This window comes from Ictidomys tridecemlineatus, chromosome 2 (assembly GCF_052094955.1).
Source record: "Ictidomys tridecemlineatus isolate mIctTri1 chromosome 2, mIctTri1.hap1, whole genome shotgun sequence".
NCBI lineage: Eukaryota > Metazoa > Chordata > Mammalia > Rodentia > Sciuridae > Ictidomys > Ictidomys tridecemlineatus.
In genome coordinates, this window is record NC_135478.1 from 2,265,630 (window position 1) to 2,284,704 (window position 19,075).

Here is a 19,075-nt window from a genome sequence, read left to right on the forward strand (position 1 = left end):
GCAGGGTCGCTGGCCCGCGTCCCCCTCCAGCTTCGGGGGCAGCCTCCTCACCGGCGTCCTGCCCTCCTCCCGCAGCGCTGCCTGCCCGCCCCGGGCTCCTCTTCCTCTTCGTCTTTCTTCTTACTTCTGGTGACAATTCCTCTTTCACCCAAGCCTTCTAGTGACACTTGGGTCACCAGATTTTGCAAAGTTCCAAGACTTCTTTGGGTTTTTTCTGTCATCCCTCGCGTTTCTTTGCCTCAACATCTGTGTTCTGGTTGTGGGTGGACGCCCACCTTGACTGCACCCTTGTATGTGGGGCTGAGGACGGAACCCAGGGCCTCTCCGCTCTCCGCTGACCCGCCCCAGCCCCTCTTTTTCTTTTTCTAATTATTATTATTTTGGTCTTGGGGACTGAGCCCAGGGGTGCTTCCCCTCTGAGCCACATCCTCAGCCCTTTTCTATATTTGGTTTAGAGACCAGGTCTCACTAAATTGCTGGCGGCCTTGATAAGTAGCTGAGACTGGCCTCACCCTTGCCATCCTCCTGCCTCAGCCTCCGAGCGCGGGGATGGCGCCGGTGCTGCGGTACCAGCTCTGGCCCCTCCCTGCCCTCTGCCTGCTGGGTCCCTGGCCTGACCTTTTCTGTCCCGCTGACGGGTTCTCACCAGCCTGCAGGGCCAGGCTGCCGGCCGTCTCCAGCTTCATAGGCCAGGGGAGGGGCAGCTGTCCACACCTGCCACGATGTGTTCAGGGCCAGCTGCCCCTGAGGCCGGCCCGCCTCCCTGGTGCAGAGGTGACTTCTGCTCTCTTGACATTCCCCAAGGAGGGCAGTCTTGGCGATGGCCGAAGGCAGGGGGTCGGCACACGCGGGCCCAGGACATGCGTGGGTGCTGGGGACGTGTGCAGGTGTGGAAAAGGATCTTTAAATGGGGAGACTCCAACCGGGAGGCAGCGCCTGCCGTCCCAGCTGCTCTGGAGGCTGAGGCAGGAGGACCGCTGCAGCCGGGAGTTTGGGGCCAGCCTGGGCCACTCAACAGGGAGGGCCAGCACAGGCCAGCCAGGAGGGGGCCCGGCCATGGAGGAGCGAGCCGGGAAGGCCCTTCATAAGCCATGAGGGCCTCCGCGTGTCCGGCCCGTCCCTCCAGACGTCCTAGCAGAGTCCGATCCACCGTGACCGATGCCTTGGAAATGATGTGGCTGTCCCCAGGAGGGGAGGGCTGTGCCCAGCCCTGGTCACACCCCACAGCCAAAAGATGGGACCAGCCCAGTGCCCACCAGGGGGCCAGTGGACACGGTGTGGTCCACACACACCTGACCAGGAGCCAGGTGACAGCTGCAGTGTGGAGGGACCTGGGGACCTGTGCTCAGGGAGAGCCGGACACACAGGCCACAGCATGTGACCAGGGACAGGGGGTGGATCATGGTGGGGGGCAAAGTGAGTGCCCATGGGATGAGGCCTCCCTTTGGTTGGTGGAAGGTTCTGGAACTAGACAGTGGTGACGGCTGCGCACACTGAGTGCCTGAAACGCCACCACGTGGCGCGTTTTCAAGGGGCTGAATTGGTGATTTTCAAAGAGGGTGCAGGATCTCCAGGAGAACCCCGTGCCGGCCGAGGAGTGAAGAGGACGGGCCACGCGTCCCCCACGTGCATCCAGAGAGGACAGCTGCTGGGAAGGGGAGCTTCACAGGGTTGACCCATGTGTTTCCTTTCTTCCATTTTTCATTGTTTTTAACAGGCAAACCCCAATTCCTTAGGAAAATTTACTTGTGATAAAATAGAAGATGGGTCGTCTTCATGGCGCCCAAGTCATAGCTCAGTGACGTCAAGCACAGTCACAGGGCTGTGCCGCCGTCCCTGACGGCCATCTCCAGAACTTCCTCACCTTCCAAACTGAAGCTCTGTCCCCACTAAACTAGCTCCATCCCCTCCCCAGGGACTGGCTCCCACCCTGCCACTTCCTGTCCCTAGGCATCTGGCCAGAGGGGGACGTCCTGTGGGTGGATCCTCAGTGTGTCCTTCGGTGCTGGCTCATCCCACTGGGCATAGCAGCCTGAGGGTCCATCCAGCTGTGGGTGTGACAGAACCTCCTCCCTTTTCAAGGCTGTGTCGTACTCCAGTGCGTGGCAGGACCACGCACCCTGTCCATCTGTCCATCCCTGCATGGCCCCTGGGGCTGCTTCCTCCTTCCGCTGTTGGAAATCCCGCAGCTGCGAATCTCTCTCAACACTGCGCTTCCACAACGTGGGCCACCCGTGGGTCAGCAGGAGCTGGTCCCAGGCTGCTCTCTCCCCAGGGCACCCTGCGTCCTTGTCCCTTCCCGCGTGGACTTGCCGGGGCCGGCCGCGGTGCGTCTTCGCGGCTCCCTCTCCGCGTCCGCGTGACCTTGCGCTCGAGCGCACCGACGCCTCTCTCCCGGCCCCGCCCACTCGCGCGTCCCCGCCCACACTCACCGCGTCTCCTAGCAACGCTCCCGCCGCACCGCGGCCGTCCCCGCCCTCCCGGAGGCTCCTCGCCCCGCGCCCTGGCTCCCGCGCGCTCCTGCCCCGGCCTCTGTGCGCCCCGCGCCCCGCCGTGGGGTCCCCGCCCAGGGGACGAGGGCAGGGGCGGGAAGGGCGGTCGCAGGGCCAGCCTCGAGGCCCCGGGCGCCTCCGTCGGGACCCCGCCGAGTCGCTAGGGGGGCCGTTAACTCTCCTTCGGCAGGACAGGTCCCAGCCACGGCGACCGGCGACGTCTCCTGGCTCGGGAGGCGCCCCGTGCGGGCCCTTGGGCGGAGGGCTGTCCGCGGGGGTGGAGGAGCGGCTCCCAGAGGCCGGCCAGCCCGCCAGCCCTTGGCCACTGGCCACCATCCCCATCCCAGAGACGTGGTGTTGGCTTGAACAGTTATTTATTCAGCTACCCCCGTGTGGACCTGGGACTATGAGGTCCCACGCAGACCTCCTGCTTGCAGTCACATCTAGTGTAATGACAATGAACAGGGTTAGTGGCACGTCGAGGAGGTCAGGGAGGCTTCTCTGAGGAGGTGACACTGGAGCAGAGGCCTGGGGAAGGGGAGGAGCAGGAGCCAGGGGAGAGCTCATTAGGCAGGGATACGGTTATGTGCCAAGGCCCTGGGGCAGGTCTGTTTGGCTCCTAAGGATAGGCTGAGTGGTGGGTCTGCAGCAGACTGACAGGGCACAGTTGGCAGGTGGGGGGTCTTTATTTGGATCTGCAGTTCTATCCCGAGCACCCTGGGCCCCCCAGGGCTAAAGCAGTGACTGTTGCTGAGGCTGGAGAGAGAATTGGTGTGACAGGCTTTGCTGGCACATTGGCCATGAGGGCCAGGCCCCAGGAGGTGGGGAGGTCAGCCTGGGAAGCTGGGTGAATGGCCTGCGGACCCCGAGGTGGGAGGGAGCGGAACCCTGTGCAGGAGGCGCCGAGCAGAGGGGACAGGGCCAGGGTGGGGGCTGAAGGAGGCCCGCCCCAGGACCCGGCCGTTTGAGCCTGCAGCAGGGGTTCCGTGAGGGGAGGGCCCTGGGCAGAGCAGAGTGGCCTGGCCTGCCTTCCAGGAGGTCTGAGCCCTTTCCAGTGCCTGACAGATTCCGTGTGGCCTGTGTCCTCTGCTCTGCTTCTCCAGGGCCTCCAGCTCCAGGTGGGCGCCTCTCCCTGGCAGGGCCCAGAGGGGGTCCGGCTGATCTCCTGCCCAGTCCTCTGTGCCCACCACCGTCTGTGTGCGGTGCACACGCCACTGCCCACCCACAGGGCCACTGCCGCCTTGCCCACGCCTTCCTCCCCAGCTCCCTGCCACTGTGACCAGGTCTCCTCATCTGAACCCTGGCCACCCTCTGGGGAAGCCGCGGGAAGTTCTGTGTGGGCAGAGCCTCTTGCCAAGCTGGCGTGCCCGCCCCTGCCAGGAAGCTCTGGGGCCTCCCAGCCCTCGGCCTGCAGCAGGGACCAGGCCAGGAGCTCGGGAGGCCTGAGGCAGTCCTGGGCTGAGGGACACACATAGCCAGTGTTTCCTGGTGTCCACAGGGGCCCCTGCATGGGCAGAGCTCAGGGAGAGAGGTGGGGGCCCAGGCCTCAGGGCCCTGCAAGGCAGGCGGAGGGCCCAGTGTTGGTGGGGGCACTTGAGCGAAAGGAGAGCACGGCACACGCGGACCAGAGGCTCCTTTATTCCCACCAGCCCCCAGTGGCTCCCGAGGCCCAGACACGGGCCACAGAGACGGAGTCAGAGCAGTCCCATGACCACAGGGCATGTCTGCACAGAGCGACTTGTCGTCCTCGACGCCGTTGGGAAAGAAGAGGGAGAGGTCTGAACGGGGCAGGGTGAGGACCGGGCAGGCGGTGTCCCCAGGGCCGTGGGACGACCACACTGGAGCCCTGAGGGAGCACTGGGGACCACCTGCCTCAGGCCCTGGTGGGACAAAATCAGGGGGAACCCAAGGAGGAATCCAGGCCTTGCGGGGGTGACAGAGCCCTTGACAGAGCGGCCCCTGGGGAAGGGCCGGTGCTGGGTGGAGGGGCTGAGGGGCACAGGTCTTCCTGGGGCTGCGGCCTCGCGGGCTTTGGCAGCACCTGCCTGTCTGTGGCCCTGCCGGCCCCAGGCTGCCCAGCAGGGTGGGTGGGCTGAGGTCCCTGGGGCCCCTGCACACCTGCTCCCCGCCCCGCCCCCCACGTGCAGCCCACACCCTTGTGCAGAAAGCGTGTGAAGCCACAGGATGCCCCTCTGGCTCACTGAGCCGGCCGCTGGTGGCAGCGGCTGCTCCCAGGGCCTCGGGCAGCTCAGTTCCCAGGACAGTGAGACCCAGCGCCGTGGAGGCACAGACCTCACTGCAGAGGAGGAGGCCCTGCCGCCGCGAGGCCTGTCCAGGCGAGCAGAGGCTCAGGCCAGCCCCGTGCCCCCCTGGCGGCCCCGCTTCCTCTCGCCCGGGCCCTCCTCGGCCGGGCCCGCCTCCCGGGGCCTCTTCCGGAAGCGGGCCCCAGGCCTGCTCCTGGGCGGCAGCCGGTCCATCCCGAGGACCTTGTGGATCTGCCGGAAGGCCAGCATGCGCAGGGCGTGCTGCGGGCGACCGGGGCGTCAGGACGCTGCTCCTGACTTGCGCCCCCTTCCGGCCCGCTGAGTGGCCAGCGCAGAGGAGCAGCTTGCGGGGGGGGGGGGGGGGGGGGGGGCCCTGCCCTGTGCCAGCGTCCCCTCCTGCCCGACTGGAGTTTTGCGGGGCAGGCTTTTCCCACAGCCTGGACTGCCGGCGAGGGGCCAGCTGGGAAGGCCAGGCCGGGCGCTGGGTGTTTATGGGCCGTGTCGTGGGGTGCTCAGGGCAGTCCTGGCCCGCGGAGCCCCAGGGCCAGGCCTCATTCAAGGGGCAGTCCTGCCACCCCGACCACCTCCTCTGCCCAGCATCTCGCAGGGGAGGGACAGGAGCCCCGGGCTCGCTGGGGGTGCTGTGCAGGGCCCTGGTGGCCCTGGCCCTCCTACCTGGGCACTGGCTGTCACGTCCTCCCGCTCCTGGAGGCTCATGGACCCAAGGACGTCCCTCTGCTCTTTCTCACAGGGATCCTGGAGCCCAGGCCCATCTGTGTGGGGGAGGAGGGGGCCCGCAAAGAGTGCAAGGACACCTGGTGAGGGACTGCGGGACACACGGTGGACCACGCTGAGCAGCCCGAGGGCTGCAGCGGGGTCTTGCGTGGGGGGCAGGGTCCTCCAGGCCCCCAGGGCAGGCTGAGCCCTGAGTGTGCACAGCCCTGTGCACAAACAGCTCCCTCCCACCAGGCTGGGCCCTGAGTGTGCACAGCCCTGTGCACAAACAGCTCCCTCCCACCAGGCCTGCGCGTCACCCCGCCCACTCAGCCATGTCCTGTGTTCCTGAGAGCGGTGCCCTCCTGGCCCCTGCCCCGGCGCCTTCCTCCTGGCTGCAGGGCTGTCGGTGAGCTCACACCCAGCCCACGATCTGGTCTCGGCTTTGAATAAAGTATCTATTCAAATGAATTTGCATAGGGCAGGCGGCGGGCACCCGGAAAGCTCCGCAGGCAGACCCCGCCGGCTTCCAGCCCTCGCCCTGGGCCAGCTGCCTCTGCTCTGGCCTGTCCCTCTCCTGTCTGGGGCGACCCTGGCCCTAGGTGTGTGCACGGCCCTGGGCACCCAGCCATGGTCTTGGGCTCTGCTGCTGCCCACTCCAGCCTCTGTCCAGCGACTGACCTGTTAGGAGTGCACCAGCTGCCACACACTCCAGGACCCGCCGCACGGCATCCCCAGGGCCCAGGGACCTGGATGCACTGCTCAGAGCCTTTTCCACCAGCAGCTCCAGGGCCTGGGGCGGGAGGGACGTGCCCTGGGGTCCCAGACAGCCCTCTTCCACCAGAGCACTAGCAGGTGGGCCGGGAGACTCCGGGCCCTGGGACACGAGGACCTCGCCCGCCCTCCCTCCTGCCCACCCCTGGGAAGCCGCCAGGCTTCTGCCACCCACTGCCATGGCTCATGGCTCCGCCTCTCGGCCTCAGTTTCCCACCTGCAGCGTCACAGACACGCTGAGGGACAAGGCCCGCTCGGCACTACTGAGCCTCAGTTGGGGTCCACCCCCGGGGCTAGGGGCAGCCACCACCCAGCCTCTGAGGGCAGGGTGGGGACGTGTGCGAGGTGGTCAGGGACATCGTGGGGCTTCTCCATTCACAGGGTGGGGACACACACAGGGGGTTCTCCAGTCGGGAGCAGGCCAGGGGCTGGTCACAAGCGTGACGTGGCTTGTGACTCCCAGGGGTTGGAGTGGACGGTTCCCCTGGACACTGGCAGACACTGGCCCTGCTTCTGGATTGTGCCGAGGGGACGGGACGGACCAGGGCTTCCTCGGCCCAGAATGGGCTCAGGCCAGGAGAGGGGCGCATGCCCCCCTCAGAGCTGGGGTGGGACAGAGATGTGCCCGCCACCTCCCGCAGCACCACATTAGCAGCGAAGGGCTTAGAAATGACACTCGTGCCACTTCTAGACGCTGACAGGGCGGGGCGGGGGGACCAGGGAGGGGAGGGCGCAGTGGAGCCACAGAGACAGGCACCTGCAGCCAGAGGAGCCTGTGCTGGGCAGCAGCTCCTGGCCACTGAGGCGTGGGAGTCGCTGGGGACCTGAGGGTCTCGCTGGGGACCCAGAGGCTCCTTTCTCCCTACATGGGACGGACCCAGGGTCGAGCCAGAGCTGCAGGGCCCCCCTTGGAGCAGGTGGCTCAGCACCAGCAAGGCCAGGACAAGGCCCCTCTCCCTGCCCTGATGCCGGGAGGGTCCAGGCCACCGCCACACATTTCCCTGGTGTGCCCACATTTGCATGTGCCCTGGCCTCGCCTGCAGTGTGGGTGCAGGGTGATGAGTCACAAGCGGCCGTGGCCCAGCCCTCCCACCCTCAGACTGCCTCAGCCCCGGCCGCCCTTGGCCAGGTGCCCCGGGAAGGGACACTTTCATCTGGGAGCAGGGAGTCCAGGTTGTCAGGGCTGCAGAGCCCTCAGGGGGTGTTTGGGGGGACCGATGGCCTTACCCAGGCTGGCAGGGCCCCCCAGCTGGGCACACGCCGACGGAGGTCCTGTAGGACCCTGATGACAATCACACACGGCTGCAGGCTGCTGGCTCGCGCCTGGGGAGGAAGCCACGGTCAGCTCTTGGGGACCGGATGTGCTGCCACAAGGTGGGGGACGGCTGACTGGAGGGGCAGTGGCCCTGACTGGAGAGCGTGGGCTGGAGGGACAGGCAGGAACAGCACCCAGGCAGCCTGGAGGGCGGCGGGGCAGGGCTAGCCGGCCCCCAGTGCGCAGAGGCAGAGCGTCCAGACCCGGGGCGCCGTCGCTCTCTCCCCGTTCCCAGTCCTGCCCACCAGCCTGTCCTTAGGAGGGAAGGGGCTCCAGAGCGGAGCAGCCCCTCACGGAAGCGCCTCTGGGTGCTGAGCCTCCGCTGAGGCTGCTGGCTGGGTGGGTGACCTGGCCCCGTCCGGCCCCAGGCCCCTGACCTGGAACCACTTGGCGTGACGGAGGGCGGCCAGGGACTCCAGGCACCTCTCGGGGCTCAGGACATCTCCTGGGTCGGGCTGAGGCTTCTCTGCTCCCTCTGGAAGGAATGGGAGAGAGTCCCCAAGGGAGGTGAGTGGGAAGGTGCCCGTTCTCTCTGCTCCCGCCTCGGAGGGCTGCGTGGACCTGGACCGTCCATTCTTGGAAATACTTGGCTCCTCTTGGATCGTCCCGCAGGGATAGGGCAGGGACCCCAGAAACCACTGTTGCAAACCCCGTCTGCCCAGGAGGGGTGCTGCAGGGGGCTGGGGTTCAGGGTGGGTGCTAGGTCCTCTCCACTAGCCAGGTAAGGTGCAGATGGAGGCTACAGACTGGGCCTGTTTCTGGAAGCTTCCAAATGCACCACAGAAAGGAGGATGGGGTGGGATGGCAACAGGTCTGGTCACTGACCCTAACCCCAGGCTAGGGAAAGGGCAGCCCTGGCCGGCTCGCACCTCAGGACAGGTGCGGCCTTGTCCTCCGTGACTGCCACGGACCCGTCTGCCCATCACGGCAATGACTCCAGGGGGCCCCGATGGGACTGGGGGGGAAGAGAAGGGGTCTCAGGGGCTGGCCTCCCCCCACTGAGGAAGGCAGTGGCCTGCAGGAGGTGACATGTCCTGTTGAGATTGCCCGGGGCCACCTGTCAGAGGATCCGGGTCTCCAAGGGTCCAGTCTGGCCAGGTAGGGGCCTCGAGGGAGGCCTAGTCTCAAGTGCTCACGAAGGTCCCTGCATCTGTTAGGTCCTGGCCTCCAGTTGGGGTGGCCCTGCGCCCACCCTGCCCACGGCTCTCCCCCAGGGTCCAGAGGCGGCTGTGGGCCTTCCGGTTGTAAAGAGGACCCATTTGAACTGTGGTTCACGGCCTCAGCCACGGCCAGGACAACCAGGAAGGGCTCAGGAGGACTGGGCCTGGGGAACTGCTCCAGACTGTTCTAGAGGGTTCTGTCACAGGCCCCAGCCAGCACAGGTGTGCGGGCATGCCTGTCACTTACCTCCCCCGTGGCCAGTGACTGAGGCCAGTGACCAAGGCCCTCCCTTCCCCTGACCTTGCCCAGTCCTCTCCCCTACTCTTCCAGGTGGGGCAAATCTGACTTCAAGGAGCCAGACAAGTGGCCCTGGGACTGGGGTCTGTGGTGGCCCTGGCAACATGGGCAAGCTGCTCTGCTACCTCCCTCCACCCTTCACCTGGGCAGGGGCAGGGAGAGGTGGTGACGTGGCCCTGCCTATGTGGGACGGGTACCCAGAGAACGGCGCTGCCGCCTGGGAGCTGGGCAGCAGGACGTAGTCACCAACTCGGGTCCTCTGCTGTCCCAAGCCCAGCTCTTGGGTGAGTAGCAGCATCCGGGATGACAAAAGTACTGGAGGGCTACTGTGGGACCCCCAGGACTGGGTATGTGCAATGCCCAGGAAGTGTGGGCAGGGGCTAGGGACCTGGACAGAGGGGCCCGGCCGCACCTCGGCCCCCACAGGGGTCCTCTCGCATCAGGGGAGAAGTGAGGGTCACGGTGACCTGCATCCTGGGCTCCTCGCAGGAGGAGATGATGATGTTGGCTTCGGGGTCAGAGGAGACCTCGTACTTGTCCTCCGTCAGTATCTGGGGTGGGAACACAATGCAGGCTGCGTCATGCCACTGAGGCCACACTGGGCAGGTGCACCTGGGCCCAAGCGGGGCCTCCCAGTGGAGAGCCCCAGGGTGCTCGAGAGCAGATGGTGAGGCAAGAGCTGGTCAGCTAGACGACACAGGACGCAGCCACCTCTGTGGTCAGAGAGAAGCAGACACCACGAGATGCCCTTGTCCCCGGGGAAGGACGCTCTCCGCAGGCTCCCTGTGCATCTGCACCCCTCTGGGCGCCTGTGTCCACCCCGAGTTGCCCCCAAACGCACCTTTGTTGCCAACCCTGATCTCCTGCCCACTCGGGCTCTCCCCTGGTGGGGTGGGGCTCTGCCAGCTTCCCCATGGCCTTGGCCCTAGTCTTAGGGCTTGTCTTCGCCATGAGCTGGGCTTCTGGAGAGCCGGGCAGTGCCGAGCCCCTGCCGCCCCGGCAGCTCTCAGGGGCTCAGGTCTGGGCCCTCCGCTCCCCACCTCACCTCCCCGCACCCCTGCAGGCCTGGCTCAGCCCAGGCCTTGTCCCTCTTGCTCTCTCCTGTCCACCCTTGGCCTCTGCAGGGCTGGCCCTGTCGTGCAGAATTCTGTACCCGAGGGCGCAGGTCCTCGGTCAGGGCTCGCGCCCCATCCTGTCTGAAGACACCCCCTGGCCCGTCCACCGGGCCCCAGCTTAGTTCCTTCCCAGAGGACAGCTGGAGCTGACTTGCCCACGTCTGGTTTCCCATTCACCTTTGAGGCCTGAGGCCCCATCTAGTGCTGGACACTGGGAAGGGACTCAGGAGGCCCCGGCCGTCGGGGCGGGTGGGTTTTGACCTTAGACATCCCTCTGGGTGGCGTGGCCTTCCCCACTGTTCCCGGGTGAGAAGGGCGAGCGGGGCTCCCCAGAGGGGCCAAACACCCGCCCGGCCTCAGCCCCGGGCCTGACTCGGAGACATTGCCACGCAGCCTCCTGACGCCGGGCAGAGGTGACACAGGTGCCATCCCCGGGGTGGGACATTTGGACAGCTTCTGTGTTTTAGCCTGAACTCCTCCCACCAGGGGACCGGGAGCTGCCAGCGCCCCCTTTCCACCAGCTTGTGGAAAGAAGCCTTGGGCGGAAACGCCTCCACTTTCCTGAAGTCCTGGAGGGCAGGAGCCTGCTGGGTCCGCGGGCCCTGGGGAGCGGGCAGGGAGCTGCGGGGTGCCCAGCTTACCAGGAGCTGCTGGGGCAGCTGCTCGGTGACCCTCCGCAGCAGGGCGTGAGTGGGCTTCTCGGAGCAGAGCAGGGTCAGCTGCACGTTCCTGTCGCCCCGCAGGACAAGGCCTTTGGCCAGGATGCCCACCCGCATGACACCTTTCAGGACCCGAGGCGAGGGCACAGCGCTGCTGTCAAGACAGAGCCATGGGGCGCCGTCAGAGGAGGGGCCAGCGGCCCACTGGATGCCCAGCGCCAGCCCTGGGAGCAGCCTCCCCACACCTCAGTCTCCTACTCTGTAAAGTGGGAGCCTGCCCCCGCCAGGGGCGCCCGCCAGGCTGGAGTAGTGGGAGATACAGCTGTCCCTGGGCAGGGACACTCTGACCAGGGCCTTCCATGCAGACTGAGTGCTGCCAGAGAAGCTGCCCACGCTCAGCAGGTCAGAGGGTCACTTGCGTGAAAGGTCCAGGGCAGGCCAGCCCACAGGCAGGAAGTGCACTCGTGGGGGCCTTAAACAAACGGGGCTCAGTGCTTGTGGGGACACTAGCTGGGAGAGCTCTGGGTGACGGCAGGAATGGCGGCACGGCCCTGGACTGCTCCACGTGGCGGGGCTGTGCACCTGGATGTGGTTCAGTGCTCAGCTCTGCGTCCTGTGCATTCCCCACCGCAGGAAGACCCCCAAGAGAGGACAGGAGGGACGTGACCCCCAGGAAGGCCTTGAAAAGCCCCTGTGTGCATCCATCCGTCAGCCGTGTCCACCCCAGCCCGCCGCAGGGGGCCTGGCCTCCGGTCCCCTAACCCCTCGTGAGGAAGCCGAGGTTCACCAAGAAGAGAAGGTCGTCCCTGTGAGCGGCACCTGGGCACTTTATTTACTGAGTGTCACCCAGCTGTGGCCTCGGGCTCAGCGGAGCAGCAGGTGGCAGGCGCAGTGCGGTGCGGCTCTGTGGGCTGCGTGCTGAGGCGCGTGGCCCTCAGAGGATGCTCCCAGCCAGGAGCGCCTCCCTGTAGCTGGGGCTTAGACTCGGAGACAGGGACCCTCTGCTCTGCGGGGGGCTGCAGAGCCTCCATGGGCCTCGGAGGGCCTGGGCCTAGCCCCTGGGGTCCTTGCAGACACCCATCCTGAGGGCCAGGCCTCTCCGTTACCTGCGCTGGCCGCCCTCCTCCTCCAGGCTTCCCCAGTCCTCCTCGGCCAGCACGTCGGACACCAGCTTGAGGGCGCGCTCTGCGTGCGACACGGCCTTCTGGATGGCCAGCAGCTCCGCTTCGGTGGGGTAGATGGTGGCGTGCCTGCACATGACGTGCCGGTCATCGCTGGACTCTGGCCGCCGCCTGGGCTGTGGGGAGAGGCCACCTTGTCAGGGCTGGGCTGAGGTGTTGGTGGGACCAAGTGGGCAGGGGACAAGGCAGCCTGCTGCGTTGGGACAGCACTGAAAGCCCCAGGAGGACTCAGGAGGAGCCTGGAGCAGGCTGGCGTCAGGGAGCTGGGCACAGGTGGGGGGACGGTGGCCAGCCAGGCTCAGAGGCGGGGCACGGCCAGGTGGGCGTCCAGTACCCAGGGGGCCGGGGGCAGACTGCGGGAGCCATGGACAGCACCAGGAGGAGCTCAGGCCTCCCGTGGCTGCAGGAAGCGTGGGCCGCATCCCCCTGTCCCCGGCTAGAGGCTCGAGAGTCGACCAGGGCCTTGCCCTTGGTGAGGGGCAAGTCTCAGATTCCCATCAACCTGGTGCTTGGCCCGGGAGGGCACATGTCCATGGCAGCAGGAGCCGTGGGGTGGGGCAGAAGGGGCACAAAATGAGGTTCCCCCACCCTGGGCTCCAGGGAGCTGACGGAATCCCAGGGCCGGGCAGGGGGCAGGGCGGGATGAGGCGCTCAGAAGCCCCGGTGCCCACAGAGGACTCTGCTAGAGGAGGCCACGCTGCCCCTCACACTGGCCCTCGGCACCCACCGGGAGCGGGACTGCGGGCACACCCAGCCTGCCCAGCGTGGGCGAGGGGGCCCAGTCGGTCGAGGCGGGTTGCTGCTCCTTGTCCTGGGGCCGCGGCTCCTCCTCTGGCTGCCTGCAGCGCGTCTCATGGTGCCTGTGGGCCAGACGGGACAGAGGGCTGGAGGGGACAGAGGGCTGGAGGGGACAGAGGGCTGGAGGGGACGGAGGCCCAGGGAGCCGACCTCTTGCAGCAGATGTGCTTGTGCCCCATGCCCACGTGTGGGCACAGCCAGGCCCCCTCTCCTTCACACCCACACTGAGGGCTCTCGCTCGGCTCCCGAGAACTGAGGGCACAGCCCTGCACAGCCCTGCCATATGCACGGTGGGACCGAGGCCCTGCGCGGGGGTGGGGGGCACCTCAGCTCCGAGCACCAGTTCCGCATCTCCTCCAGCCGCCGCTGGGCCCGCTGCCGCTCCTTCCTCATCTGCTCCTCCAGCAGCTTCCGCACCCTGCTGCTGGGCCTGGCGGCAATGGGGAGGTCGGGGTCCACTTTCTTCTGGGAAGGCAAGGCACGCTGTGAGAGCAGGCGCCCCCAGGGAGGGTGCCACAGCGGCCTTGAGAACACAGGAGGGCCCCAGGAAGCCACCCTCCGCGCCCACAGGGCAGTTCACGTCCTGAAGGCAGTGGGGGGAGGGCCACTGAGGGGAGCTCAAGGGTGAGCAACTGTCAGCCACCAAGGATGAGAGGTGACTCGGGTGCTCCTGATGGGGAGGGGCTGGGAGGGAGTGTCCCGCTCACTGAAGGACAGGGTGCTTCCCGAGCAAGGCCTCCAGAGCTGCTCACACAGCGCAAGATAGCTGTGACATCATAGCAAGGACATCTGAGGGCCACCTGTGCTCGCTCAGTACTCTGTCTGCTGCAGGTGGAAGCCTCACTGCACTGGAGAGTAACAAGGTGGCCACAGAACAGCCGCGAGCAGTCCAGCTAGCCCAGAACGCGCGTGCAGTCGGGGCCACCCAGCAAGAGGGAGACAACGGCCAGACCCATCCCATGGCTTTCCTGTGGGCTCACCCTCCTTGTTTTAGAAACCTGCCTGCAAATATGCATGACCAAAAGAATACAAAACCGTCGTTGGTGTCCCGAATCTATCCACTGTTCCACCCTCCACCCACCCATCTATCCATCCATGCACCCACCTGTCCATACACTCATCCATCCATCTACACATCCATTTATCATCTACCTATCCCTCCCTCCATCCATCTGTCCACCCATCCATCCATCTAAACATCCATTTATCCATCTACCTATTCTTCCCTCCCTCCCTCCCTCTATCCATCTGTCCACCCATCCACCTATCTAACCATCTACACATCCATCCTTCCACCCACCCATCCACCCATATATCTATCCACCTATCCATCCATCTACCCATCCCTCTACCCATCCACGCATCCACCCATCTATCCATCCACATATCCATCCATTCAACCACCCATCCATCCATCTGTCCACCCATCCACCCACCTATCCATATAACCATCCACCCATTCATCCATCTACATATCCATCCACCCATGTATCCTTTCTTCCACCCACCCATCCATCCATCCATCCACCCATCCATCCATCCATTCTTCCACCCACCCATCCACCCATCCATCAACTCATCTATCCATCCACCCACCCACCCATCCATGCACCTATCCACCCATCCATCTATCTACACATCCATCCATCCATCCATTCACCTACCCATTACTCTATCCATCCACCCATCCATCCATCTGTCCACCCATCCACCCATCTATCCATCTACACATCTATCCATTCACCCACCCTCCTACCCATCTATCCATCCATCCAACCATCTACACATCATCCATTCACCCACCCTCCTACCCATCTATCCATCCATCCAACCATCTACCCATCTATCCATTCATTCACCCATATACCCATCCATCCATCCATCCACCCCACCCATCTATCCATTCACCCATATACCCATCCATCCATCCATCCACCCCACCCATCTATCCATCCATCCACACACCCATCTATCCATCCATCCACCCCACCCATCTATCCATCCATCCACACACCCATCTATCCATCCATCCACACACCCATCTATCCATCCATCCACACACCCATCCACCTGCCACTCCTGCACCCATCCTTGGCTCCATCCCTGAGCACTCTGTGCAGGCAGTAGGGCAAGTGCTGATCCAGAACAGACTGTGACTGAGGTAAGAGGGACGTGGCCCTGTTTCTAAGGACATGCAGGAGCCTGAAGGGAGCATCCACAGCCAAGAGGGCTGAGGGGTGCCGAGAGCCAGCCCTGAGACGTGGCTGAGGCTGCTGGCCGGCAGGGCGGCCCTGAGAGTGGTGTATGGGAAGGCAGGTGGGCAGAGAGCATGGGGCAGGGGCTCCCAGCGGGAGGAGGGTGTGGTGGATCGTGGTGGAGAAGGGTCCAAGAGGTGGCTGTTCAGGCCTCACAGCGTCCAGAGGCTCAAGGGACTGGAGGCACTAAGGCCCAGTTTCATGGAGGCCAAAGGTGTGCTTCCTGATGTGGATCTGGATACAGAAAATGGAAACCCATGCCCTTGCCCACCCCGGGACCCCAAGGTAACCAGACCGGGCACTGGCAGGCGGGATAGCCAGGAGGCGGCTGAGCCCCTGGGTGGGCACCAATGCCCCCGCTGGACGCACCCTGTACTGCAGCCGGTGCCGCCGCCCCTTCACGTGCATGTCCCTGGCGTTGGGGTCGTTGAAGCTGCACTCACACAGCTTGCAGTGGAACCGGATCACTTTGCCCTCGTCGTTGCACACCTGGGACACGAAGCACAGCTGCCCGTTCCAGCAAAGCCCAGAGGACGAGGGACGTCACCAACATGCAGGCGACCGGTCAGTTCTGTGCCTGCTCAGGGTGTCATCCAAAGCCCGGCTGGCCTCCCGCCTGGCCCTTCCTCCTCCTGGCACTGCCCCAGGCTCCACCCCTGGCATCACCTCACTGAGGAGCCCGGCTCTGCCCTGCTGCGATCGCTGCCCACCCTGGCCCTCCCTGGGCCCCGCGGCCCTATGTGAGGCAGCTTCTTGACAGGGTAGCATGGTTCTGGCTGCTGTGGTCGTTCTGCCTGGGGCAAAATGTAAGATGCTGGATGGACTGGACCAGAACCTGAGCCTGGGAACGAAGGCACACAGGCCTGCAGCTCCCTGTGACTGCTGCGTTCTGTGCGTGGCCCGAGCCCCGGCAAGGCTCTGGGAGGTGGACGGGCCTTGTGGGACTGACTGCTTCTCCCTGGGTGCATTGAGGGGGCCGCGCAGGTGCATGGTGGCTCCCAGTGACCCGTCTTGGGCCAGAATTCAGAATCCGAGCAGAGGTGAGCTGAGGGACCCAGCCGCCTCCCCTCCCCCGTGGAGGCCAGCGTGGCCTGAAGCCGGCTGGCAGGGAGTGGCCCAGCCGACCCGCCTGGGAGCGTCCTGGGCCTCCTGCCACTGGCTGGGCTCTCTCCACCCGCCCTCTTCAGGGAGCAGATGGACAGTCCCACAAAGGTGACGGCATGCCCTGCCCCTCACTCAGGGCCATCGGGGGTCTGCGCGGAGTGCTGGCCCCACAAGGTCTGCTGTGGCACCCACGGAAGGGGCGGGTTCGCCTAGATCTCTCGTGATGAGCCCAGCGAGGTCGCGAAGCTGGATCCAGGTCTGGCCCTTCTGCACTGGGGATCGGCCACGCGGTGGCCTCTACCCACCTCCTCCACGTAGTCGGGGCCAACGGGCTCCGCGTCCGAGCAGCCCCCAGGGGCTTCCCACGGGCCTCCTCGGGAGGGCGGCTCTCCTGGCCCCTCAGACTTGTGCCGCGCTGACTTCCCCTCCGGGGGCCTGCTTCGTGCGGCCTGTGTCCTGGGAGGCCCTGAAGAGGGACAACCATGTCACCCCAGCCAGAAACCAGAGCTGGCTGGACACCCACCCGCCGTGCAGTGTGGGGTGCACACAGACCCAAGCCTCTCCTCGGCCCTTCCAGCTGTGATGGCCATCAGCGCTGCCTGGGCCACAGGCTGTGCCCGGGTGAAAGGGTCAGACTCAACGTGGAGTCACCTCGCCAGCCCCAGTGGAGCAGGGGCACGAGGAGAGAGGGCTCTGCGCAGACCGATGGATAAAGGAATCACCACAGCTGGCTGCTCACAGGAGAACCAGCAGCGCCACACGGTGCCCCAAGCCCCACCCAAGGAAACCGCATACCCCTGAGGCAGGGGCCACGCCCGTCAGGGCCTGCGATCCCCATCACTGGCAGAAGGCACCTGGACCTTTCTTTTAAGAGACCTTTCCATTGGGTGTTGTGGCCACGTCCGCGATCCCAACTACTCAGGGGGCTGAGGCAGGAGGTGGCGAGGTCCAGGCAGCCTGGGCAACCTAGCAAGGCCCTGTCCCCAAATTAAGAAAGGGCTGGGTGCGGCTCAGGGGTGAGCGCTTTCCCGGTGTATGGGAGCCCGGCCCATCCCCGCACCACAAAGCCAGTGAGTAACTTCCGTAGGAGCCCAGCCTTTCCTCTTCACACACTCCTCTGTTGGAGCTGTCTCTGTGTCACACCAGCTCAAGTCACAGCCGAGGAGGTCTGAGTCCAGCCTGAATCCATGGGGCAGAAGCCCAGGCTCCAGCTCTCCCTCAGGGGCCCGCCGGCTGCTCCAAACCTCCACCTCTGTGAATCAGCCATGAGGAGGCCGGGGCCAGAGGCTCCTTCCAACCAGGCACATCCGGGCCTCAGGAGAAATGCCTCTGCCATCCACTTCTCACGGCAGACGCAGGCGCACAGGCCTGAGTCGTGCGGGAGGCTGAGTGGGGAGGGGAGGTGGAAGCCAAGCCACGCAGGCCAGAGAGGCCCAGCCTCAAAAATGAAAGCAGGGCTGGGGAGGTGCTCAGACAAGAGCACTTGTGTGCCACGTGTGGGGCCCTGGGTTCCACCCCCAGGACCACAGAACAGAACAACAAGAAAGCTCCTAGTGACCCCATCTTCAACCACACTGCAGGGCTGGGCTGGGCTCAGTGCAGAGCGCTTGCCTGGCAGCACGTGCGAGGCGCAGCAGGTGCGAGGCACTGGGTTCCATCCTCAGCACCACATAAAAGTAAATGAATAAAATAAAGGTATAAAAAAAACAACCCACATTGCAGGGCGAGGTGCGGCTCAGGCAGCCTGCGAGGGCTCGGGCTTCCGCACCACGAGAAGTTTAAAATCTGTTGTTACTCAAGAAGCCATGCTGCCCAGGCCACAGATACCCCTAGCAGCGCAGGACACAGGGGCCTGAGCAGGGACAGCTGGACAGAGCAGGGGGACTGAGCCACCACTGCTGGCTGGGTGACCCGGCCAGCCACCCTAAGTCACCTCACCTTGGTTTTTCCATTTGAGCATTGGGACAAGTGACACAATCTCCCTGAGGGAGCAGTTAGGGACGGTGCCTGAGGAGAGTGGAGGGCTCAGAGCAGGAGCTGTCACCACCTCCGGTCACGGTGGGCCCATACTTGTAGGGCAGGGTCAGGGCAGTGCGTGGCTTGTCCGTGCCCACGTGACTCCTCAGGACCCAGTGTGCACTGGGCTCCAGGGTGGGAGGAAATCTCCAGGCCCCTGACAGGGCTTTGGAGGCCACAGGAAGACGCGACAGCAGAACCTCCCAGGAAGGTCTCGGGCCGCGTTCTGGACGGCGTCGCCCGCTCCCGCACACGGCACACACCCTGACACTCAGCCTCTGCTCCGGGACATGAGGAGGCGGCCAGGTCGCCCCGGTGCACAGACAGGGATGCAGGGCCACCTACCCTCCCGCAGGGCGCTGGAGGCCACGGTCCTCTTGGCCAGGGCTGGCCTGCCTGGAGTGTGGAGGCTGGTGGAGGCGGAGGCTGAAGGCCGGGTGGAGGCCTCGGGGGCGCTGTCCGAGGTGTGGGGGCCGGGTCTGCTGCTGCTGCGGGCAGGGCTCCTGGGCGTCGGCTCAATGGTGGGGATAGGCTTCCCCAGTTTGGTGTGCAGCTTGAAGACCTGGAAAGGACCCGTCCCTCTGTCAGGATGACCTCCGAGAGACAGGCTGAGCATCCAGGGGCCCCACCCCTTCCCGGGCTCCCCCAAAATGCCTCCAGAGCACTGCTCCCTGCCAGGGCCTCCTTGAGCTGCCCCTGCTTCCAGACCCTTCCTCCTGCTTTCCAGGCACCTCCGGCTCTCAGCACCTGCCTGGCTCCCTCTGGCTGTCCCTCATCCGGACCTCTGTCTCCCCGACTCAGAGGGCCCTGCCCAGACAGGGCGGCTCAGGGTGTGCATGTGTGGTTGGGGACCACCAGGCAAGCCGGATGCACGCACGCGGTGCTGGACACAGCTACTCTCCACCTAAGACCTGCAGGCACCGTGCTCCG

General features: G+C 65.2%; 1 protein-coding gene across 8 annotated transcripts in view; it reads right to left on the reverse strand.

Annotated features, from left to right (window-relative positions):
- The window catches only part of Zfr2 (zinc finger RNA binding protein 2), a 44,357-nt gene that overhangs the window by 2,131 nt on the left and 23,151 nt on the right, over positions 1-19,075 (reverse strand). For 3 of the 8 annotated variants that reach the window (XM_078033471.1, XM_078033499.1, XM_078033486.1), the window contains exons 6-18: positions 18,491-18,707; positions 16,435-16,595; positions 15,395-15,514; positions 13,096-13,235; positions 12,700-12,832; positions 11,898-12,088; positions 10,774-10,945; positions 9,430-9,568; positions 7,937-8,034; positions 7,472-7,567; positions 6,152-6,263; positions 5,432-5,529; positions 1,729-3,624 (exon numbers count right to left, since the gene is read on the reverse strand). In XM_078033471.1, coding sequence (XP_077889597.1) covers positions 3,196-3,624; positions 5,432-5,529; positions 6,152-6,263; positions 7,472-7,567; positions 7,937-8,034; positions 9,430-9,568; positions 10,774-10,945; positions 11,898-12,088; positions 12,700-12,832; positions 13,096-13,235; positions 15,395-15,514; positions 16,435-16,595; positions 18,491-18,707 — 2,106 coding nt within the window. In that variant the 3' untranslated portion in view covers positions 1,729-3,195. Of the gene's footprint in view, positions 1-1,728; positions 3,625-4,110; positions 5,018-5,431; positions 5,530-6,151; positions 6,264-7,471; positions 7,568-7,936; positions 8,035-9,429; positions 9,569-10,773; positions 10,946-11,897; positions 12,089-12,699; positions 12,833-13,095; positions 13,236-15,394; positions 15,515-16,434; positions 16,596-18,490; positions 18,708-19,075 lie in introns of those variants that run through there. The other 5 variants (XM_078033473.1, XM_078033477.1, XM_078033495.1 and 2 more) reach the window with 5 other exon arrangements.